Here is a 25462-nt window from a genome sequence, read left to right on the forward strand (position 1 = left end):
CAAATCATTCAATTAAGTTTGTTTTATGGTAATACAGAGTTGGATAATAAGTTCATAATTGATGTGTTCAACAGTTAACACATGTATCCATAATTTATATATATATATATATATATATATGTTCCCCTCGAACTCTTATAAAAATACACACATATGTATATATATATAATGTATAATAAATTTAAATTCACATCAAAACTTCAGTATAAAATTACATATTCATAGGTCGATTTGGTTATTAGTTATTAATTTGTATGTTGTATATATGTAGTTGATGAAATGGTAGCGTTATTTGCGTTTGGCTGTCTATTATACATATTTCATAATTATGTATTTATATATATATATATATATATATATGTGATATATGTTTGTTTGTACGTATGTATAAAAATGATTCTTATATACCTAGATTATGACAAAATTAAAACCATACAAAATACATTCTTCACTTTGGTCCAGTACTGAAATCTCGGATTTCGTTAGTTGCCAAAAATAAGTAGCTTAGTTTCTTGGTTTTCTGTTTTTCTGTTTTTGTTTTTGCTACGGATACATACAGGATTTATGTAACCTAGCTAGAAACGACTACATTAATAATGAGCTTCCTTACATATCTACAAGTTTACAGTTTAGTTGAGCTAAAAACAAGTTCAGTGTGTGTGTGTGTGTGTGTGTGTGATGGGCATAAAATAATAGTTTGAAATCGATGGTCAATAGTCCAAATTGCCCTGGGCCCCGGTTATAATGGCATCAATCCAAATGCGAGCCGCTGCATCCGAGGCCGCTTGTAAATTATAGCTGCGTTTCTTAGTCTTCACGATGAAGGTGCAATGTGGCCGACCGCTCTTTGAGGCATTCAAATGATCCAGATATACCTCGTCAATGGTCTACATGGAAAGCGTATAAGTTATAATAGTTAGTAACGAGTAGCGTCGTGTCGCATGTGGAATACTTACCGCAAAGTAGGCGCCACCGCGTGGCTTCCGCTCCGACTTATCCGAGTAATAGATGAGAGCACTTCGCTGTCGATCCAGCACAAACCAGCGCCTTGACCACGCATGAAACGTGGCACCCAATTTATGTAGGTAACTGCAAAACGAATATAATTCTATCATTTATATTTATCTTTATATTCTGTCACCAAAGAAGGTATTCAGGGTATATTGCTTTTGTGTGTCCGTCTGTTTAAAAAACGCAACTTTTTCGACAAATCGATAAATCGACATATCTCCCATGACTTTAGAGTTGCACTCAGCAAACATTGAAGGTAACTTGCTGGTTCCCTTAAATATCTTACACAGTTTGACAGCTAGAATCATCAAATTTCAAAAGATATATTTCTTGCAACATCCTTCTAAGAAACTCCGCCCAATCCCGACCCAAAAGTTCATAATTTCTAGGAACTTCCATTAAAGACGGCTATTTCGTGGCTACACGCAGCCTGTTCTGTTCTATTCTGTTCAGATGATATTGGTTATTGGAAGCAGAGTACCTGGCAGTCGGTTGCGCCCAACACTGCAATGTTTCTTATTCTCTTGCTGATTTTGATTTATTTTTTTGTTGTTTGGGGAACTCACCCGCGACAGCTGTGCGCATCGACAAAGACATGCGGACAGAGATCGATCTGATGGCCGGCAGTCTCGATGTGATGCCGCAGATTAAGATCTGGCGAGAAGATGGGCAGGTAGCGTGTCAACGGACGCTGATGCTTTGGCAACGCACGCTTTCGTTCACCATTGGCGCTGGCGGTGCTGCTGCTGCCAGTGCCGGCGCCGCTGCTGCTGCCACCACTACCGCTGCCCGCCGATGCGGTGTCCTGTGAGTTGCTGTTGCAGCTGGCCCGCTTGTTGCTGTTCTCCGTCGCTGATGAGTCGCCGCCATTTGCAAACTTGGGCCCCTCAATGGACGCCTCACAGTTGTTCGCCTCCGAGAGCGGGCGTGGACTGCGCACAATTGCTGCGCCACCACCACCAACACCAGCACCAAGAGCGATTGCATGATGCTCCAGTTCCGGCTGCGAGTGGCGTTGCTGTAAGTCAAACAAATGCCAGACATTGTCATGAGCTTCCATGGGCTTCCAAATTCATTCAATTCATTTAAGTGGGTTAGCGAATTGATCGTAGTCTATAAATATATTTATATATCTCTCAAAATAATATCTATTCTTCTTGTGTGTCGTCAGTCAGTGGCAAAGTGGCACGTTTAACCCCGCAATGGATCACACGGGCTTATCACACTCTGAAAATGCGAGTCAACTTCAAGTTAAAGCCAAACCTTTTACTTGCCAGCTAATGATTAATTTTTGTTTGCTTTTTTGTTTTCGGGTCACTTGAAGTTGGCCAAAATTTTGTTTGGCTGAAACATTTTGAAGGCAGAAGTGATGTTTGAGAGGAGGTTGGAGGAGGAAGGTTATAATTGATAGGGCTGTCTTACAGCAGTACATCTATATAAATCTACACACAAATCTTTTATCTTTGCCTGCTAAGTGTGAACATTTAAACCAAGACTTGTTATGCTTAAATACTCATTAGCATTCACATACTAATCGCTCGCTAAATTTCAATTGAGTAAAATTGAATGAAAAGCTAACTCTTACAGCATTGCGGCAAATTATGTAAGTCGTATGATATATTTACATTGATATATAAATCTTGTGTTCTTTAGCAGTTGAAGTGCTTGCCAACTGTGAATAGTTGCACAAAAACTCATATAAATAAAAATCGCATACGAATTTTAATCACAACTAATTACAGAATTGAGTACACATTCAGATGACTGATACACACACACACACACAAATATATATATATCCTTTTGGGGCAGCACTCACGAGATAATAGAGTTCGGAGCGCTGACGCGCATTCGCATCCATGCGGCGATGCTGCACATAGGTCATCCAGACGGACATGCTGACGTTGATGATCCTTTCTTAATGATGGCACTCTTATCTGTATCTGTGTCTGTCTCAGTATCTGTCTCAGTATCTGTCTCAGTATCTGTATCTCGCTCAACAAACAACTGGATAAGTGTAGCGCGCTACTCGAAATCTCAACTGTTGCGTGCTGCGATTGTAAATGCGGAATATTGACCCAATGCGAATTTGGTGGCTGCCTCTGCCCGGGGGCTATGGCCAACAATAAAGAAACGAGGCGCACACAAACATTATCCAGCAGATAATTGGCGATATTCAGGTAATGGTAATGGGCCTAACGATTTGTGGCTGATACGATACTGTTGAATGCCACTGCCACTGCCGCTGCCACTGCCACTGCCACTGCTACTGCCACTGCTGCCTGATACGGATGATGATGTAAACAAAAAAATTTTCGCACCAAAGTAAACAACAACAGCAATAAAAACAATAAGAACAATGGGAACAATGAGAACAATAACAAGCTGGCTAAGAAGTGCGCAACACGAGCAACGGTGGCAAACTGACGACTATCATCATGATGATCAGCTGCGATCAGCGGCGAGTATAAAGAAAAATATTATTATAAACTTATTAATAAGTGTAGTCCATAGCACGGAACGGAACCGAACTGAACCGAACCGAACGTAACGGATCGCAACGGAACGCAACGCATGGCCAGAGTGAGGGAGAGATTTGCTTTAAAATAAACATTAGCAAAAAAAAAATATATATATATTTATATATATAAATATATATATATATACACATATAAAAGAGCAAAACAAAATGTCGAGGCGCTGTATATAAAACTCGTGACTAACGAGTCAACGATCGTTTGACGGCGGATCTTATGATCAGTCCATGGCATGGATATACCAAGAAATAACCCCGAGAGAGAGAGAGCAAGAGAGAGCAAGAGAAAGCAAGAGAGAGAGCAAGAGAGAGAGTGTGTCACATATCCTTAAATGAATAACAGAGCTGTATATAAAACTGGTGACAATATGATGACGATCAGTCCATGGATATAGCAAGCAATAACAGATAGTGTGGCACACATCCTTAAATAAAAATCACAATTTGCTACAAAACTCGTGACTAACGATATTATGAGAGAACGAGAGAAAGCCACAGAGAGAGAGAGAGAGAGAGAGAGAGTGTGAGTGCATGTCACATACCTAAAATAAATAATACAATTCTATATAAAACTTGAGACTATGATGATGAGGATCATTCTATTACAATCAGTCCATGGATATGCCAAGAAATAACAGAAAAGAGAGACAGAACACAGAGTGAGAGAGAGCGAGAGAGAGAGAGAGAGAGAGAGAGAGAGAGAGAGAGAGAACGAGGGGGTGTGTCACATATCCTTAAATGAGTAAATGAGCTCTTGAGGGTAAGCAGGTGCCGCCAAAACAGAATTGATTGTGGATTGAGAGGCCCCAAACTAAAACTGAAAATAGGCCAACCAAAAAAACCAAGTATATACTATAAAACAGTGACTAAAAAGAGATTAAATGAGTCGTGACAGGCACGTTAAGTTAGGTAAGTAAACTTTTAGACCTACGGTCTACATTCCATTTATCTTTTTGAGCTATTTTTGCGTTAATTCCGCAAAAAGAATAAGAAACAAAGAGTTTCAACTGTGGACGGGCGCCTATTTGCTTCTCTTATCGCCCGTTTTGGACAACCAGTTTCAAACACGTCCAAATAATGCGTAAGCTAATTAAAAAAATAAAATAAATAAAAATAAAATGCATTGCATAAGAATGCTGTTTACTCTGAATATTTATTTTTTTTTATTTTAAGAAAGATAAAATCTGACACAAAACTCCAAAAGAACTATCCAACAACAAGTTGACTTTGTGACCTTTGTGTGTAGTCTTGAAATATTTATCGCCTTTGTGCGCTGGCCGGCCAACTATTTACGAATTTTAATTGCGGAACTTTGAAATCACTTAAGAAAAGCGTTCACGGTTTAATTTTGCCTTATATACGTTATTAATGGCTATAGTCATTTTATGGTCTAACATTAAACATATGACTCGAGAGGTGTTTGGGAAAGGCCGATAGGATAGGGGGCGTGGGAGGTATTGGGTCAAAGTAAACTTGAAGTCACATTTATCAAGTTGCACGCTGGACTTTAATAGGGGGCATGTAAATCTTTCCATTTTATGTCGACTTAAGTATTTTGGCCATTTTCCGTAGTGTTTATTTACAAAGCGAAATTGTTTCGATTGTTTGAAATTACACATGTGCGTGGGGGAGCCCAACAACAACAACCACAACAAAAGTGGAGGCGTCGCCTTGAATAAGCAACAACCACTTTAAAACTATTCCCCTAATTCCTCACTCTCCCCTCCCCATGCGAACCATTAAATGAAGACTTTCGCTTTGGCCTAGGTTCATTTTGGTCTCAGACAATCGACTCACCTGTTGGCAGCCGCTTGTTGTTGTTGTTTTTGATGATGATGTTGCTGCTGCTGCTGTTGTTGTTGTTTTGCCATCAGCTGACGCATTGTTTTCCTTATCGTGCGTCTCTTCTTCTTCTTCTTCGTGCTGTTGTTTTTGTTGAGTTGTTTCATCGTTGAGCTTTCGTAATTCGGTTTTTTCAAACAGTCTGGCATCTTTGCCGCCACTGCAAGGATACAAACAAATAGATAAACAAATACATCTGAGTTGATGATGAGACCAATTACTGATTATGTTTAAGAGTTCATTAATACCAGCATGGAATCAGCGCATTTAGCTTATCCATTACAATGACTAATGCAGTCAGCGGATAAACAATGACTCCGACTCCGACTCCAACTGCGACTTCGACTGCGACTGCGACGGTCAATTGTCAACTGTCAACTAACAGCTGTTGATGCGCCGCTCACCGACAGGCGTTCGCGAATTCGAATTCGAATCCGAATCAGAATGCGGCCAATGTTAAATGGATGTTGCGTTGGGCAATGCACAAATGCCAAATGCCCGTCGTCACTCGGCACAAAACGGCTAAGCAGTGCTCTCACCCACACAACAACACAGAGAGAGAGAGAGCGAGAGAGTGACAGGAGTGTGAGAGAGGCGCAAACACAAAAAGTGATAAGCTTATCAGCAACAGCAGCCGCGTTCGTAATTGCAGCGCGCCTGAATTTCAGGTGACGTTGTCGTCGTCTTCACACTGCCGTTTGACTGACGACTAACTGATCGATCGACACAGAGAGAGAGAGAGAGAGAGTGAGAGAATCCGCATCTGATTCGAATTCGAGTTCGGGTTCGAAATGGCTTATCTTGAATGGAAATGAGTGTCGTTTGTCGTAAATCAAATAAAAATCACAACCTAATCAAAACACACAATATTTGACTGTCTGTTTGTCTTGTTGTCTTGCTGCTGTCGCCGTATGTTTTGTTTATTGGAAAATCAACGACACGTAATTCGAAAACCGGTTTCCTTTTTCGATTTACTCACACACAATCAATCAGCAGCAGCAGCAGCATAGGCAGCTGTCGCTATTGCAGTCGACGTCGTAGTCGACGTTGACGTAAACGTCGCATTGCTTTGCCATTGGCAAAATATTTGATTAAATATAGAGGCGCAACAGGCAACGAGTGTCCACGCCACCCAAATGGCATTTACACACCACAACAAAGTTTTCAACTTCAAATACACAACGCAAATTATTCATAAAATTAATAAAAAATATACTTTCTAAAATAAGTTGTTTTCTTCATTTAGAGTCTAAGCGAAAGTTACAACACAATATATTGAAAATTTACAGCACAACACAATTTTCAATTCCAAATATATAAAACGCGCTCTTTAAAAGTCAGGTTGATAGTGGAAACCACTTGAAAGTTATTCATAAAATGAAAAAAAGGAAAAGTTAATTTACTGTCTAATCTAATGTCAATATTTAATATACAGCGCAACACAGGTTTCAATTCCAAATAAATAAACAAATGCAGTCTTTTGTAGAAAGTGGGCTTGATATGGGAAACCACTTGAAAATTATCCATAAAATTAATAAATAAAAATTTCTACTCAATAATCAAATGTCAATATATAACAACTTGTAGAGACAAACTTTCCTATTTTACAGTCTAAGCTAATGTCAATCTATAGAATTGTTTAATCTAGCTAAACTAGATATAGTTCTTTCATATATATATATTGTCAACAGTTAGATAAACTGCCTGTCAAAGCCAGTTTTTCAACAGTTAATGAAAACAATATCTGTTGACTGGAAAACAAATGAGTTTATTTCAATATATATATATATATATATATATATAAGGCAAGGCTAGTGGGATAAAAATGTGATATAAATATGATAAGATATACGAAATACCCGCAACAACAGTAATAAATCTCTCCAACATTCAACTTTGTTGCACAGTGTAATGGATGGTGCAACACCACAAGTTTCGTCAGCTGCACAATTAATTCGAATCAATGGTCAATGGTCGAGGGTCGTGGGTCAAGCGTGTGGAAAAAGGGGTTTGGCCAAATGTTGAGGCGACACCACCGACTCCCATTTCAGCTGGGCCGTTGATTCAATTAGGGGCACACTTTTGATGGTTGCTTGAGATTGTGGCATACACTCACTTGGCGTTCACTGGGGCATGTAATGGTGGCGGTGGTGGTGGTGGCATCGAGTGTGTCGTTGGTGGCTCTGTGCTGCTGCTCTGCGTTGACAGCAAGTATTGGGTGCGTGCCTCGTCGTGGCACTTCTTCTTCAGATCGTACATCTTTTGGCGCTCATGCTCGATGACCTGATGACCTGTTTGTTGTATTGGGTATTACAATGAGATTACAAAGTGCTCCACTCATCAGATCAGATCAGTTACCTTGCTGGGCTAGCAGTAGCTTGCGGTTGCGTTCGATTTCCTTAATGCTGTCAAAGATTTTCGTGCTGGCCCCTTGGCTGGTCGAGATGGGGGCATCGTTGGCCACCTTACAACTGCGATCGATGTCATCCTGCGAGGGCACACGCCGCTCCAGCGGATTCACCTCGAATCTATCGCTGCGCAGCGATAAATTGAAGCTAATCTGCTCACAGCTGCCGGCATCGTACAATTGCAACGGTGCACGCTTTGGCGTACTTGTCTGTCCCTGTGCCCCATGTGGCAGCAGCTCGATTTTATTGTTGTTGTAGAACATGTTCTCGTTAACGCTCTTGGACATCAGATCATCCTGATTGCGTCGCTTCGGGCAGAGCAGCTCAGCGGAGCCGAACAGCGATTGCGACATGACGCCATTGATCAGATTACTGCTGGTGCTGGTGCTGGTGATTGGTGTGCTGCGTCCACTGATGGTTGGCGATGTTGCCGGCTCCTCGGCCGGTTCATCGGGTCCCAGCTGGATGCGCAGCGATGCCAGCTCTGATTCGAGCAGTAAACGTTGCTCCTGTCGCTTGAGCTCCTCGTGGCAGGCATGATGCTCGGACTCCTCCTCAAAATACTGAAACTCCAGATCCTCAAACGTTTTGCGATCGCTGTCCAGCGATTCACAGACATGCTCCAGCTCCTCCTTGAGGCAGGCATTATTCGGCTTCTGCTTCAACATGGCGCGCAGTCTGCGGAATGAAATTCGTTAATACTCTTTGAATGTGTCACTGCCAACTAAATACCAATTCACAAGCAGCACTTGAAAAGTGCAAATCCAATGATGAGCATGATTCGAGAAATCTTTACTTGAATTACTGCAATACTCGGACGTTTTAATTTTAATTTAGACACAGCTATAATCTAAATATACATATCTATATCTGTCAATCTGCATCATATATATATATACATATATATAACTTTAACTATCGATGTGTGCTACATTTAACTCATTTTATGTTAGCTATCGCCCTCTCGGCTATAGTCCTACAATTAATGAATCTATTCCAGAAAACTATGCATTTAAATCAACTTGTTGTTGCCTCTAAATCTATAATTATATCTACTATTATCAATTTGAACTAGTTGAACAGACTATAAATCAATGTAGTATTCAAGTTTAAGCAATTATAATGATTATTATTGAGCAAGCTCTATGCATAATCCATAAATCTTTATCGTACATTTGTTATATGCCTGTAAATTTATATATATTTTATCAATATAACAACCCAAATTATTACTTTTTTTTCGATAACTATAAACTAAATATATCTATATCGTAAATTTGTTATAAGCCTGTTAATATGTATAAATTATCTCTATTAACTAAACAAAACTATATTGTTTATTGCCTGTAAATATATTTGATCTACAGCAACACAAATTGAATTAATATTTAATTTCTCACTCTAAGCTCAGCTCAGACTCAAAATGAATAATAATTTCTTGAAGATTGACAAGTCTGCAAAAATCATTCTTACTTATTGTGCTGATCTTGTTTCATTTCAATGGACTGCTTAAGTTTCGCCTGTTGATTCTCCTCCATGACACGTGTGGCATTGCGTTGCGCCTCCAGGCGATGGATGCGATGCTGCAACGCCTGCAGCTGCTGGCGGGGAGTCGCCATCTTCGTTGTAGTTGCTGTTGTTGCCGTTGTCAATGCAGATTGCTCACTGGGCTTCAGCTGGAAATGGTTAGAGTAGCGTGTTATGAGTGCTGACTTTTTTGGATGTATCAATATTATTACCTGGTGATGATCATCGTTGGCTGGCGGCAGCTGCGCCAGCTCACGCTTAAGCTGTTTACGCCGCTGGAGTAGCTCGCGTCGCTGCCGCTGCTCCACATTGATGATGCTGCGCGGCGCCGGCGCTGGCTTCCGACTGGCCTTGGGCGATTGCTGCTGGGCACTGCTGGCTATCGATTCGTTCAGATTGAGCGTCAGATTGTTAATGTTCTTGTTGGAGCGCTTGGCGGGTGTTTGAATGCGTTGCTGTTGCTGCTGCTGCTGTTGCTGCTGTTGCTGCTGCTGCTGTTGCTGCTGCTGCTGATGGTGTTGATGCTGTTGCTGGTGGTGCTCGATTTGCTGCTTGCGCTCAAAGGACTTGAAGAGCTGATCGTAGTCACGCTGCTGATTTGGCGCTGGCGGTTTGGGCGCCAATGGTGGCTTCTGCTGCTGTTGCATTGCGGACGCTGTTGCAAAGACGCTGCTGAATGTGGCATCCTTTTTGGGTGACATGCAATTGGTGCGTATCTTGGTCCGTGGACTCTGTGGCACATATTTGCCGCCAGTAGGGCCGCACTGACTGCCAACTGTCAACAAATTCTCATGGCTGGCCAACACGGTTGTTGTGGCTGTTCCTGCCGTCGCCGTGGCTGCAACATGCAGCTGACCATTGATCTCAACACGATTGGGTCCCAGCAAACGCACATTCTCATAGCCCGATGTGCTGCTGATGTGTTGCGTTACCAGATTGTTGCTGCTGTTGTTGCTGCTGTTGGTGTTGCTGCTATTGTTGCTGCTGCTGCTGCTGGTTGCATGCTGTTGGAATGGTGACTTCTTGTCGCGTGGCAACGAACCATTCGTCTTAATCCGATTCTGGACAATGGGCGATGAGGTGATGCTGCCAGCACTGGCATTATGCACGCCATGATTGCTGTTGTTGGTGCTGTGCTGCTGCTGTTGCTGCTGCTGTCTATCTGCGTATTCTGTACATATTTTGAGCATATCCTCCAGCTCGGCACCGCTGCTGCTATTGAGTTCGGTGTTGATGCCATTCATCGCATAGATTTGTAGACCGCCGGCGGTGTAGGTGCCCGGCTTGGGGTAACGATCATAACGATCATTGTTCACCTTACCCAACAACAGCTCTGGTTGCCCCAGCAACTGTAGCTGCTGCTGCTGCTGCTGCTGCTGTTGATGTTGCTGCTTGAAGACAGCCGCATTGCTGGGTATGTTGCAGTAGCCGGCATTGTGCCCAATGCCATTGGTGGCGCCACTGCTGCCGCCTGGCAATGTTTTGGCATATTGATTGTTTAGCTGTTTCTCGCCGCGATGATTCTCGGCCAGATTGCGCGCGAAACTAGCATATTTCTGACCAAGCACATCGCGTGCGGGCATATTGACGGTGACCAGATCCGAGCTAAACACCTTGGGGCACTGACTGGCACTGGTACTGGAATTGTTGCTGTTGCCCTGATGCTTGAGGGGATTAATGATCGTCTCGTAGAAGGAATCCAGTGTGTCAACTGTGGCAGTGGCAGCAAAGTCAATGTGTGGCATGGAGATGCGCTCGTTGGAGCCCATAGCTGAGCGCATCATTTGCGCCTCGTCCGGATTGTTGAAACGCAAATAATTCGAATTGCCAATGGTGATCATTGCACCCTGTGTCAATTTTACTTCATCCCCCACAATTGCAGCGCCGTCGATGAGCAACCGCGACTCGGGCTCGGCCACCAGTGTCACCTCGTTGCCCTCGCTCCGATAAATGGTGCAGTGCAGCGCACGGACTCCACTGCCGTTTAACGAAATGCTGCAATTCGGTGCCGAACCAATTGTTGTGTCTCCTGCATGAAATCAAATTACTTTTCATTATTAATCACAATTCCATAACTAACTGTAATCGTTGTAGTTTTATTTGTCACTCTTGTCCGTATATGCATAAGTAACTAACTGTAAATGTTGCTGTCACTGTCACCGTTACTCTAACTCTAACTGTAATTGCCGTTGTCAGCGTCGTCACCACCCTATTGGTTTTTGCTCTCGCTTACACACACGATCGAGCGAGCGAGACAGAGCTGAGAGCGAGCGAACGATTTGAGCTAAAATGAGTTGAGTTTATCCACCATGGAACGGTGAATGATATCATCATTACCGAATGCATTCTATATACATACAAATGTAATTGATTACATAGTAATCCACTCTTGCATACAGACTTGTATGCTCCAGCTTCTAAGTCAAGCACAAACTTGTCTTCGCGACATATTTCTAATATGTATTGGTTTCTTAAATATCTTATCTACCTTTTTTAATTATTGCGCTTGCGCAGCTTTGCCTATTCTAGTTTGGTTTTGTTTTTCTTTATCGGCTATGCAGCTGGGTATTTGAGTTGAGTTGAGTTTGAGTTGACGTTTGAGATGAGTTGAGTTTGAGTTGAGGTTGAGTTGACGTTCTTATCTCACCTCGCGTGGAGTAACAAGCACATGGCGTCCTCGTCCAGGCATATTACCGTAATTCAGGCCAAAAAGATTATGCACACTGGTCTGCTATCAATTTGTTTGGCGCCAAATTAAAACACAAGTAACATTGATTTAGCATTTATATACGCTCAGTTCGTTTACCCAAATTATTATCTATTTGCTCATCGAAATATTTTAAGTACCTCATTTTAATGCTCTTTTTCATTAAAAAAAAAAAGTAATTACGGCCACTGATTTTAAAGTTGTTATTTATTATAATTAGCATTGTGTGTGGTTATCAGTCGGAACCATTAACAATCACTATTTGCTATGGCTTTTTGGCTAAGACCATAAGAGTTTAACAACTGGCACTCCCTCTCATAGCCTGGTATTATATTTGAACCCGGAAACTTGTTATTCGACTGCCTTAATGATGCCGTCACTTAGACAAATCATTTACCAAGGTCGACTCAGTTTATGTTTATTTTGATTTTGATTTTAGGCGTGAAACTAACATTAAAACTTTTGCCCGCCAAACTGTTTAGCCAGACTCCGTTTAGACTTCGTATAAAATTTTTTTGTTGACATTTTGTTGAACTAAATTCCATAAATGATAAGAAACAAATCATTGACAGATGTGAAATTTTCAAGTGGAAGAACTTGTTTAAGCTGTGTATTTATGTATAAACAAATATATATATGATATCATGCTTACACGCATATCTTACTATCTTTATGGTTGTAAGATCCTAAAAGCTACCGGAGTATTTTCGAGTCACACTGTGCGAGAATCTTATCGCCTAACGAGAACTTGTTGTGTGTTTGTGTGTTGTGTTTTTCGTTTTTAATTCGTGCGTTGCTTTCGCGCCATTTATTAAGAATTGTTTTTCAGATTTTTGGAATTGTTTTTCTTTTTTTTTTTTTTTGGGTAATTATTTCATTTTAATTTTGCCTTATCAGCGTAAAAGTGATCTTGATGGTGATGGTGGTTGTGGGGGTTAAATATATACAGTTGCGGCCAAAATAAAAGTAATGCACACATATGTTTTGAAAAATGTTGAAAAATACTTTAAATATAGTTAAAATTAATGATAAAAATTTGATTTAAATAATAACAATCAATATTGAAGATAAATAAACATTAAAAGTTGGCATAGCTATAAAAATGTATTAGCAAAAAAAATTATTTCCTTGAATTGATTTTTTTTATATTTATTCGTATTGGATTGTTATTTAAATTTATCATTTTAATTGTAGTGGAATAATTTGGAAGTTTTCTCAGCTGTGTGTGTGTATGTATATGTGTATGCGTATGTGTGTGTATGTGCATGTGTGTACTCACCTATATGTATGTAATGAATGGTGACAGCGGTGCTCAGCCGACCGCCGCCAAGGCTAACCAAATGCGGATCAGAGGCAGCAACACGCAACGACGGATCCTTCTTCGTCAATGACATCTGCAAGCGAAATTAAAGAGAAGGACGAGAAGAGCGGATTTAGAAGATTTACAAAAGAAAATACACAGAGAGAGAGAGAGACGCACGCACAATAAGATGACGCAGCGCGTCCATTTGGCAAGGCGTGAAATCGTCAACTGAGAAACACTCACGCAAAACACAAATAAAACACAAATGATGCACAAGCACACGCAAACACACACACTCGCACACAAATACATGCACAATGCACAGTGAGCGCAGCTGCTTTAATTTGCTTTTGTTTCCTTTTCTAATGAGCAGGATTCACTGTTTTTGTGTGTATGTGTGCACACACACACCCACAAAAACTCAAATACACGCTCGAATTTTTGTCTGTGGGGGAGGGGAGCGCGTGGAGCGCATCTGCAAAGCGGCGCGCGCGCGCACACACGTGCATGCGTCATGCGTGAACAGCTGTGCCAGCAGCGAACTAGTGAACGACCTACTCATTACCGAGTGCATTCTGCAAATTCTATTATTTATTTCTTATAGATTTTGGCTTCCAGATGTTCTAATATTATTTTAATTATAGCGCTGGCGCAGCTTGGTTTATTCTATTCTTGATTTAACAGATACGTCGTAAAGTACTGTTTTGTATCAATTATGCAATTTGTGTAGTGAAAAATTAAATATATATATGTTTTTTATATTTAAAATTGTCAATGTGTATAGTGCACAATTAATATAATATGTACATATGTATATCCAAGGATAATCAAATTCTATATATAGTAAACTTTTATGTATATATACATATATATGTAACTACATTGTAAATGTATCTACTACACATTATTCCGTGTATCTTGGCATATGGTATATGGGAAAAGTATAGATTACGAGTTGAATTCGTAATAGCATTTTTCGGTGCTGGGTAGATGCTGTTGCCCAGTTGTCCAGTGTTGCCAGATCACAGCTTGATGGCGACAGTCGAGTCAAAATCAATTGGAAAGCTAATCAATCAACGGCATTGGGCAAATAAATGAAGAATGCGGCATTTGATAACACACACACACACACACATGTGTATGTGCGTCTGTGTATGTTGTGGAGGCATGGAAAGCAACGAAGCGAGCGACACACAAAAAGTTTTCACTTTTTTATTTTTGGGCGCGGAAATGACTGCGGTGGGCCATTTACGAAACGTTCCAAGACCCAAATTGGGTCATAAACACCAAAAGTGGCCGACAGCAAATAGGAAGAAGCGAAGCCAACAACAACAGGAAAAGCAAAAGCAAAAGCAATGCGATTAAGCTACATCATCGTCAACCTCAACAATGTGTATTATGTGTGCGTGTCTGCGTCCGTGTCTGTGTGTGTCTGTAGTATGTGGGCCAACTGTATGGATAACCAGCTGAAATGAGAGCATACTGCGAGCCTCTTTTTAAATGCTGATAAAGTTCTCATTGGACACGCATCATTTTCATTTCTATATAAACGCAGAAGAAAAATCGACCTAAAATATTAATTTAAAAAAAAAAAATGCAGAAACAAGAAATAAAGTTTACTGGCTCAGCTTTTACATTAGAGTTTAATTATCGGGAACCATGAAATCTTAAGTTTTTTCAAATTACATAATAAAGTACAAAAGTTTTTGTAATAATATAAGTAATAAAAAAGCTAATATAAGAATTTATCAATCAATCAAATTATACATATTTTTTCTACATTTAGATAAACTCACACCGAAATTTGCCAATGCAAACTCTGGTTTTTAAGAAAGCCACAACCATAAGTTTTATAAATTTAGTTGTTGAATAATAATTGTGACTAACAATTGGTGCGAAAAGTACGTTATACTTTACTAAAATGTATGGTAACTTTTTTATGAGTGTATTGTACATATTTTATATGCCACAATGTGTTGTCACTGTTGTTGTTGCTGTTTTTGTCACTGATTTCGCTTCGCCTGACTTCTCTGAACATTATCATTATCAGCAGCAGGCAGCAGGCTGTGCTCTGTTGCTGTTACTGTTGCTGTTAATATTTTTGTTGCGTGTGTCACAATTACAATTACAAGTGCCGTGTCTATGTGTAAGTGTGCGTGTTGGTGTGTAAACGAATCACCGTTGCGGGATCGGTCAGTCTACATTTGCACACAGACACACATATGTATATGTATGTAGGTGTGTGCTTAAGCTCTGAGCTACGTGATTGAGTAATATTGCTTGTGGAACGTATTGTGCGTGGATGCGGACTGTTTATTATTGTGATGAACGCATGTGGATTGCATTTTACAAAAGAAACGATCCACATATGATTTGTGATTGCTTGATAGTTATGTGCGCTTTGAAACGGTTTGCTTGTGGATTGCATTTATGACACACAATCCATTCTCTTAGTGGCTTGTGCATATGTGTGTAAACATGTATGTATGTAAACTGTGCAGATCTTGTTATTGCTCATTCCTCGCTCACTGCTTTCGCAAATAGCTAGCGTGATTGTGCTTTCTTCTCTTTCACACTTTCCATGCTTGTCTAGACTGCATTGACAATTGGCTGCTGCTGCATCGTTTCCATTTCCATTCCATATATCCACTCCACATTATAATTAACATTACGAAATGCATTTTAATTCTCTGCCTTGCAGTTGCGTTCGTCTTTGCTTTGTCGTTTTGTTTTTTTTTGTCTCTTTTATTAACGTCATTTTCGGCGTCTTCGTCGTGCGTTTTTTGTTTCGTCATCGTCATCGTCATCATCATCAAAAGCACCCAGATGTGTAATAAATAAAATCAAAGAAATCAACAGCAAAACAACACAGCAGACTAACAATGAGAAGCCAAATGAGTCAGAGAATAACAGCAACAACAACACACGTTCCACAACTAAGAACAGCAATTGCGTTCTTTTGTTTTTTATGCCCACTATACCATTATACCATATAAATGTATCTAACAGGCAAAAAAAAAGCATCTCCGCACCCTTTAAAGTATATATTCTTGATCAGGATTAACAGCCAGGATCATCTCTGAGACTATAAGAGCTAGATACTTCAAATTTGTAGTAGACGTACTAGAATATCTGGCGCAGATTGCTTCATTTTATCAGCAATTGCATCCGTTTGGCAAATATCGATACATTTCTATTTCTAATAGCAATAAAAGCCATAATATTAAAGGCAGAGGCTTGTAATTGATATATAATAATCTTTTCTTTATTATTTAGTATCTGTACCTGGCATAAGAATGCAAGCAATAAAACTCAAATACATTTAATAGCTTTAGGGTATAGGATATATCGTAGTCGAGCTCACTCACTCGACTACAGCATTCTTAGTTGTTTTGTTTTTTTTTGGAATGAGGCATGGAAATCTCGATTAATTGAGATAAGATAAGAACAATGTTATGTTAATTGTGTTGAGTATGGTAAAAGTGCCATTCTTTAATTACTTTTGCGGTCTGGAAGACATTTAATAAAATGTATATTTTTCGATGCTAAAACTGACGCTGATTCAAGGCAAGTTGGAAAATTCCTTATCCAAATGCAATTGAAATCTGTGAAAAATAAATTCTTTGTTTAGCTGCCAATTTGTCATAAACTCAAATCTCGCAATTTGCTTTATTTATTTTTATTATACGTAAGTCACAAAAACCACATTCATTAAAGTGTCAAAAGTCAGTAAAAAGAGCGAGACAAACAGTCAACGTCAACACAATTACCGTTTAATATTCGCCAAAGCCCGAACAGCTGAATGCCAACAACAAACAAAGAACAGCCAACTTCAACCCAATCCATTCCTACATTGCTCCTTTTCTCCTTACCTTCATTCATGCATGCATTTTTCATGCATCCAACAGCATCCCGCAGAGTCGATAAATTGTTTTTGCTTTCGCTGCAGCCGCTCACTCTCTCTCTTTCTCTCTCACTCTCTAGCATTTACTCACTCACTCACTCTTTCTGTCTTACAGGAAAATTAATACCAATACATTGCCATTTTTAGTTGGTTGTCTTTATTTATAGAGCACAAACACAAACACAGCTGTGTATCCCAACTTGAAAGCAAAAACACCGTTTCAATAATACGATAGTGCGGGCGACAAACAGCCACACACAGCGAGAGAGAGATGGAGTGAGGGGGATACGTATACATACATATGCACACACACATACATAGAGACTATGCATTAGCGCAGCAACTGTCAATACTCGACTCGTGTCTTCAATTGGCAAGCGCTTTTTTTGGCTGTCATATCATTCAGCTTTTGTTTTTGTTTTGTTGTACCTTTTTGTTGTTGTTGTCGTTTCATAGCACAAAACTTGGGAATCTGCGTTCGCTAATTGAATTTGCCTGTTGAACAACTAAAAATATTTGCCTTGACTTAAGCCAACAATGTGGGCAGGAAGCTATGTGGACCGTAATGCCTTCAGTTGCCAAAAGAAGCGGTTTCTATTTTTTTACGAATGGGTTGCAAAAAGTATGTCAAACATTTGGAGTGGATCGAGATAGCGTGGGTTTTTTTTCTTTGAGAGTTTCCAATACACGATTTATCCCCATGTTCGTTGAACTACCCACAAGAAGAAACGTTCGCACTGCAAGTGGATCGCATTCAAAGTGAGAGCTTGGGGGGCTTGGTCAAATTATGGATTCCATTGTGGATAGTAGGCTAGACATGCAAACTAGTTTTTATAGTGTGGACACAAATAAAAAGTGACACATGCTTGGCAGACATAATTACGAACAATGTTTGTGCAACTGTGTTCAGTGTATCTTAATAAAAATAAACATTTGCCGACACACAAAATGCGCAATTTGAATTAAAAGCATGCAAAGCGTAGCCAAAAAAGCAAAAAAAAAAAAAAAAAACCAAAACAATATACAAATTAAATATATTTTTAAAATGTTTTTTTTTTTTTATTTTGTAAGGCGTTTTCTTTGCTTTTTATTAATATATGTGAGGCCTCTGGGGTCGACGACAAATCTAAATAAAAACGCGCGCGATTTTAAACGCTTACGTTTTTTGTTGCTTTTTTTTGGGTGTGTGTGTATGTGTGCGGATTGTGAAGGTCAGTCAAGCAGCCGAAAGCGTCACGAAGACTGTTAAACTTATATTGCAATAATTCCCTCGTACATATTGTATGTGTCTGTGTGTGTGTTTGTACGTGCGTGCAATAAACAACAAGAGAAAAATGTCATCAAATCGAGTTGCATACGAAAATGCAATCTACTTTCAGTGTGCATGTGAGTTGTCAGTTTAAGCGAGCTGCTGTCATAGTCAAAGGGTTGTATGTGTGTATGTGTGAGAGGCAATATGTGGGCATTAACATTAACATTAACATATTAGCCCCAGCTACACGCACACAGGCGCCACTTGAAACTGTCAAAAATGAAGCGTGCATGCTTGCGTATGTGTGCGTGTGTGTCAGTGTCTCTGTTAAGTGGCTTGTTAATTGTGATTATGTGTATGTATTTAGCTGAAAGAATTATCGAATATGTTAAGGAGCAACACAATCACAACGCTGCCACTCGAGACCCTCTACTCATCTCTCAAGATGACGAAAATCTAATTAACACACAAAATACAACACACAAAATTAAATTGTTCTTCACGCTGCTTGACTCATTTTGAATGCCCAAATTGAGTTCAATTGAAGTAACTGTTAACCGTTTGACAGCAATAAATATATAACATTTACACATTTGCATGTATGTATGTATGTTTGCCTGTGTGTGTGTGTACGTGTGTACCAATAACAAACATAACGTCATTTACGCATACACACACACATACACAAACACACACTTTGCATGTATGTGTTTTTGCATAGATCAGTAAGCTGTAAAGTGCAATAAATCTACAATAACAGTACAAAAGTGCACAAAATGCGCATTGCAAATTTAAAAGCGCTGCTGCTTATGTCATCCACAACAACAACAATAGCAAGGGGAATATCAACAAAAGGCACTTCTATTTAACAATCGTCGCATTTAAACGGCACTTTCAGCAAGCGTGGGGCAAAACTTGATTTGACTGTATGACTTCATTATTAGTACAAATGAGAACAAATACATGGGCAACAAAAAAACAAAAACAAAAACAATTGCAAGTAATATTCAAATTCATACGTGTAATGGCAACACTGGCAAGCGCATGCGTGCGTGCGCTTACAGTTGAACAAGATACAAACGAACGCAAGCGCGCACGCGTGCATTGTGCGCACTTGTTTCGACGTTGCACAAGTTTTATTTTTGCTTTTTTTTTTTTTGTAGTAAAGGACAATTCAATTGCGAATGTTAAGTGAAGTTTATTGATTCAATTGGCTTCGACTGCGACTCCGTTGACTGCGTTTTTAATTAAAGGCAAGCGAGACAAACAAAAGCGAAGACTGCATCGCTGTTGCCGTTTAACAGAACAACAGCTACACATACATACATATGAATATACGTATTTACGTATGTATATCTACACTCATAAAAAAAACACACATTGATTGAAGTATTTTTATATTTAATTTTTTGTTACTTGTATTATTAATATAAATTTGTATATCAAGATTGCATATATACAAATATTCACATAGTTTTAAAGTTAATTTGAAAGAACTCTTCTAGAAAATCGAAAATATCATAATTTTGGAATTCTCAATTTGGGGCAAGCCTTTCTACATTTTTGAAATATTTTTCCTAATATCTAGAAATTATTTCGAAAAAAAAAAGAAAAACTTGCTATTTTTTAGGGCGATTTAATACAATTTATGTCGATTTATTTTCTGAGTGTATGTGCATGTGTGTGTATGGCGAACAACCCCCACGCCACAACATGCGTGAGGTTTTTGAACTCGAAACTTCCTCAATCTGTATATGTGTATGCACAAATGTATGTGTGTGTGTGCGTGTGTGTGTGTAAATACATATACAAATAAGGGCCGATGATGTTATTGTGGTTGCTTTCTGCTCTTTGCTGTTATTTTTGCAGACCGACAACTGGCAACCGGAAAACGGATGCGCCCTATTTGGCTGAGTACCTCAAAATTTTTATGCTGCGACCATTGTCATTTGTTATGAATAGTTGTGCGCTTATGGCTTGTCAAGACAGTTGACAGCAAAATTGTCCCATTTGCAATGGCCCAAAACCAAAGCAAAGTAAAGGTGTCACCACATGCAACATTCTAAAAGTGTATTTATGCATGTGCGAGCGAGGGTAGCTCCATAAACCCCTACCAAAAGGAGGAAATTTGAGACGCTACATAAACTGACTAAATTGAGTTAAAAACAAGTCGGAATGGTGCAGTCGATGGAGTAGTGAGTGAGCTCGACTACGATCTATCCTAGAACCCAGATGAACAGCTTTTAAATATATTATAGGTATAGTATTGCCAAATTTGAGAATATAAGAGATAAATATGAGAATATATTTTCTAGAACTATAACTTGGGTATTTCTTATCCGATCTTGATGAAATTTTGACAGTGGATCAAGCAATATCTCTGCTGCATGTACGATAACTTATGTTCCAAATTTGGAGACTTAAGCTCTTTTGGTCTCTCAGATCTCTGGGATCAGACAGACGGATATGGTTATATCGATTCGACTGTTGATTCTGATCAAGAATTTTACTATTTTACATATAGGTAAATATTTTTTTTTCTGATTCACAAACTTCTGGAACGCCCCTCGCTATACATATATGTGTGTGTGGCATTATTCATCACGCAGCACGCACCATGCACCATTAAAGATCCGATCCACCGACGGCCGGTTGACAAACTGCGTCCGGTTTGTGCGCTTCAAATGCAAATGTTCAATTTTCCCCCTTGGCCGATGTTGTTGTTGTCATTGCAGGCTGGTGGCAATGAACGCAATGAAATACCGTTATGGCCGCCTTCAACATAATATTGGCAATGAGCTGTTGCTGCTGCTGCTGTTGTTGTTGTTGCTGTCGAAAAGTTCCAACAGGCTAAAATGCGCACAGCTGCAACAGCAAACAGCACAAAACGTGCAGCGCATAAAAAGAAGTGTGAAATGGAAAAACACACACTCATAACAATAAAAAATAAAACAAGAAAGAAAGAAGCCAAGAATAACAACAACAGATCACACATATATAGACAGAGGCTGACACACATACGTATGCCCGCACATCAAACGAGAACAATTCAGGAGAGTTGGCAACGCCGTTTGGCAGCTTGCTTTTTTTTTTCTCAAAAAAAAAGGCTTTACTTTCAGACACAAGCAGCTTCTGCTTGGCATAAAAATCAAAGAAACACGAAGAAGAAGACGCTTGTGCAAATAAAAATTGCAAAGTACAAATGCATTTATGCATTTCAATTTTATTTTTCCTGTGTATATTTTACAGGCACACACACACTAAGTGTAATGGCAATGTAAGCGAATTCCGCTAAAGTTCTTTAGAGCATTGTTTTTTTATTTTTGTTTTTAGCTGTAATTTGATGTGGCACAATCTCTTTCTGCATCTGCAATCTGCGATCTGAGGATTCGTATTCGTATTCGTATTCGCAGAACGAGTTAACAATAAAAGCGTCTTTCATGGTAATTCTTAGTTATGCATGCCACTTTGTATTAATAAATGCCACAAATGCTACAAGCCGAAAATTAAATACCCTTGCTGACACGACACACATGGTACATTGCATATGTATGTGTAAAATACTAGTCGATTTTTTTTCTGGGTCTATGTTTAAACGTGCAGTTGCGGTTAAAAAAATATCTTAATATCATTAAATTTGCACTGCCTAATGCAATAAGTAGAAAAAGTCACTTAATACTCTAATTGAATGTTTCCACACAATGTTGGGCAGTAGTATATATGTATATATATATATATATATATATGCTTTAAATTTTTTTTACTGATTCTAATGGTAATTAATCATGTGCAAACAATGGACTAGCAATTAATCATCAAACTATTATGAATTGAACACTGCCCAACTCTCTATCTATGTATGTAAATAATAAATAAAAAAAAGAGCAGTTGATTAATGATTTGTACTAACTGGGAGCTCAGTGTTATTATCTCAAATTGAGTTATTAGAGTCTCAACTAATTCTGAAGACTTATATGTGCATATCTATATACAGATGTATATGCGTATGTGTATTTATATATTCTCTTGGTTCTCGATTTCTTTCTCATTCTTGTCCCCATATCGAATTGGCTGCAGCTTTTTGAAAATAATTTCTAGATATTGCAAAAAAGAATTTCAAAAATCATCAAAACGTATTTTATTATTTCTTATTTTTATTATTAACAAAAACATTTCTAAAAAGTAGAAATGCAAATCCTAAATTTCAGAATCTTTCCAAAGTTCAGAAACAAGTAATGAAATGTTTTTGGCTCGGCTTTCATATTAGAGTTTAGCTGTCGTAGAATACCCATTTTTACGAGTGTATATATTTATTTGAGTTGTTTTCAGAGCACATAAATATAAATTGGCAAGGGCAGCAAATTTGTGTCAGTGCACATGATGCATATCAAGCGGTAAACTTTTAGCACACACTGTTCTCTATCTCTCTCTCTCTCTCTCTCTGTCTGTCTGTCTGTCACACAAAACTGCATTTGACTGACGCACATGTTTTTTTTTTTTTTTGCAATACCAACTGAGACTGATGATGATATTTATATGTTCATGATGATGCATGTGCCACATCAAAAAAGAAAATAAAATATAGGACAATAACAATAATTTATTGTGCACACAACTAAATTTAGGGTCTGCCGCAATTGCCACTGTCTGTATAATTATGACAGCCACTGTGGGTTGGGCCTATTAAATTATTTCGTTTTTTTATTTTTATTTAATGTAACCTTTGCGAAATTGTTTGAGCAATTGAATCATAAAACACAAGCAAAAATGCTAATTAAATATATTTAATGTGATACACAAATAAAAAAATATATATCTAATTATTTATGTGCATAGAAATCAAGTAAGAATACTCTGCAGTCATGCGTATTCGACTGCAAGACACCCTACATACCCTTATGTTTATTACTCTCTCTATATATCTATAAGAGAGCATATGCATTGGACAATTTATTTACAGGGTATACGATATGAGAACAGCTGCAATTAAATTCCACAGCGCAGGCGTCGCGACAGACACTGAAATCGAGCCAACCCACAAACGCAAAGCGTGGCAAAAACAAAGACAAAGACAAAGTCAAAAACAACAAATAAAAAATGCTGTAGTCGATTGAGTAGTGAGTGAACTCGACCTACGATATACCCTCTACGCCGAACCCAGCGGAATTCCTTTCATTTCCTATGTCTGGCACAGGTACTGAAGAGTAAAATAAAGTAAGGCATACTCACTCACATATGTAAGGAGGTTAGAGACAAACATATTTTAGCTCGTGTCGAATACCTTGCCTCTGCGCTGGATACACGATTCTATTCTATTATAGTCTCTGAGATCAGACAGATGGACATTGCGATATAAACCCCTATCAAGAATATATACTTTAAAGAATGCAAATATGCTTTCTTCTGCCTGTTACATACATTTACAGAAAACCATTATACCCCTTCAATTGATTGAGAGTATAAAAACAGCAAATCAGAACTGAAAACTTTTATAGAAATCAAGTCAAATCAAGTTTAAGCAGCTGTCATAAAATGGGGTCTACTAATATATTGACTGGGATCTAGTTTTCGTTCTGGATCTGGCAAAGGGTATCTGCGTGGTCGGGCTAGAGTCAAACGAACGCTTGAACCTAATTCGGTTGCCCTTTTGGAATTTCTCAACGTTTGACTTTAATCAGAACTGAAAAAAATAAAAAGCAATAAAAACAAAAAAGTTGAAAGAGTCACAAAATGTCGAACAAAAGAACAAGTTCTCAGACATTTTTTTTAAAACTTTTGCCTGCTGTTCTTGCTGCTGCTTATTATTTATTCAATTTGAATTTGAATTTGCATTTTTAGCATTTTATAAAATTTACATAATTTAATGGGAGTATCTTTAGTCTGTAATTTAGCAATGTGGAACGCAAGTGGATTGTGTTAGTTATAGTTCACATTAAAAATGAAATCACTTAACGGTTATAAAAGCGCAGAGCATACTTCTAGTCCCAGCCGCATCCCAGTAAACCGCAAAAAGTATTCCAGCTTAGTGGATGTTTTTTGGATGCTCTGCGAAAGTTCATAACAAAAGGTAAAACCAAAAAAACAAACTGGGCCTTGCCATCCATAACTCCTGCAGAGCGAGAAAGAGCGACAGAGAGAGAGACGTCGTCTGGCAGTTTGTCTGCTTTTATGGAAACCGGCTAAATTCCATTTGGTTTTGATGCTGCCTGCCTTTGCCTTTTCTTTTCTTTTCTTGCTTTTTTTCTCACTGCATTTCACTATTTTCTGCTGACGTCGCGCAGCAGCATCTGTCAAGGGCGTTGGGTTATTATTTATTTTTTTTGTTTGTATTTTTTTGACAACTTGACTGTGACTGCGCCTGCAGGCAGCGACAATACCGTTATGCTGATTGTAGTGGGCGCATTTTGCTGTAAATCTTAATGAACAGTTTCAGCATTTTACACACAATGTTAATGCATTTACAGACACACACGCATACATATATATATACATACCTTTTACGTTCAATTTGTTTTGCCGCCTCAACTGTTGGCACAGTTTGCTAACTGTAAAGGTTGCTGTTACTGTTGTTGTTGTCGTTGTGCAGGGAATGCATTGAATACGGTTTGGTTCTTAATTGAAATTTCCATTCAATTTACAGCTGAATACCGCGCGCAACACTAGCAATCGTAATCGCAAAAGGCAGAGGCAAAATGCAAACAAACACATACAGTGTGTGTTTGGTGTTGGTAAACGAGTTTACTTTATTTTATATTTTGTTTTTGCTCTTTTTTTTGTTTAGCGTTGTAAAACCGCAATAACAACACACAATTGATTATTTATCAATTGCACACACTTTTTGTTTACTTTCAATCGAAAGCGAGCCTTCAATTCACAAACAAAAAACAAATTGTAAAAAAAATAATAATAATAATTGTAAGCGCACGCAGACGCCGTCGCGCTAGTCCGTTCAATGAGTTTTTTTCGACTGAC

The 25462-nt window shown here is 38.8% G+C and overlaps 1 protein-coding gene across 3 annotated transcripts; it reads right to left on the reverse strand.

Annotated features, from left to right (window-relative positions):
• Positions 1 to 362: 362 nt before the first annotated feature.
• Positions 363 to 25459, reverse strand: LOC6565629 (pleckstrin homology-like domain family B member 2). Of its 3 annotated transcripts, XM_032738663.1 has the most exons (10): positions 24985 to 25459; positions 13311 to 13425; positions 9537 to 11353; positions 9271 to 9473; positions 7748 to 8475; positions 7506 to 7680; positions 5345 to 5549; positions 1578 to 2029; positions 957 to 1089; positions 363 to 887 (listed from the first exon to the last, which is right to left on the reverse strand). In XM_032738663.1, exons 2-10 carry the CDS (start codon positions 13423 to 13425, stop codon positions 711 to 713), a joined length of 4005 nt encoding a protein of 1334 aa, XP_032594554.1. In that variant the 5' UTR covers positions 24985 to 25459; the 3' UTR covers positions 363 to 710. The 3 variants fall into 3 exon arrangements, with proteins under 3 accessions (XP_032594554.1, XP_032594555.1, XP_032594556.1); XM_032738664.2 differs by lacking the exons at positions 7506 to 7680; positions 7748 to 8475; positions 9271 to 9473; ... (1 more) ...; positions 13311 to 13425; positions 24985 to 25459 and adding an exon at positions 5638 to 5724; XM_032738665.1 differs by lacking the exons at positions 5345 to 5549; positions 7506 to 7680; positions 7748 to 8475; ... (2 more) ...; positions 13311 to 13425; positions 24985 to 25459 and adding an exon at positions 2831 to 2934.
• Positions 25460 to 25462: the final 3 nt, after the last annotated feature.

The sequence above is a fragment of the Drosophila grimshawi genome, unplaced genomic scaffold, assembly GCF_018153295.1.
Source record: "Drosophila grimshawi isolate 15287-2541.00 unplaced genomic scaffold, ASM1815329v1 contig_848, whole genome shotgun sequence".
Classification (NCBI taxonomy): Eukaryota; Metazoa; Arthropoda; class Insecta; order Diptera; family Drosophilidae; genus Drosophila; species Drosophila grimshawi.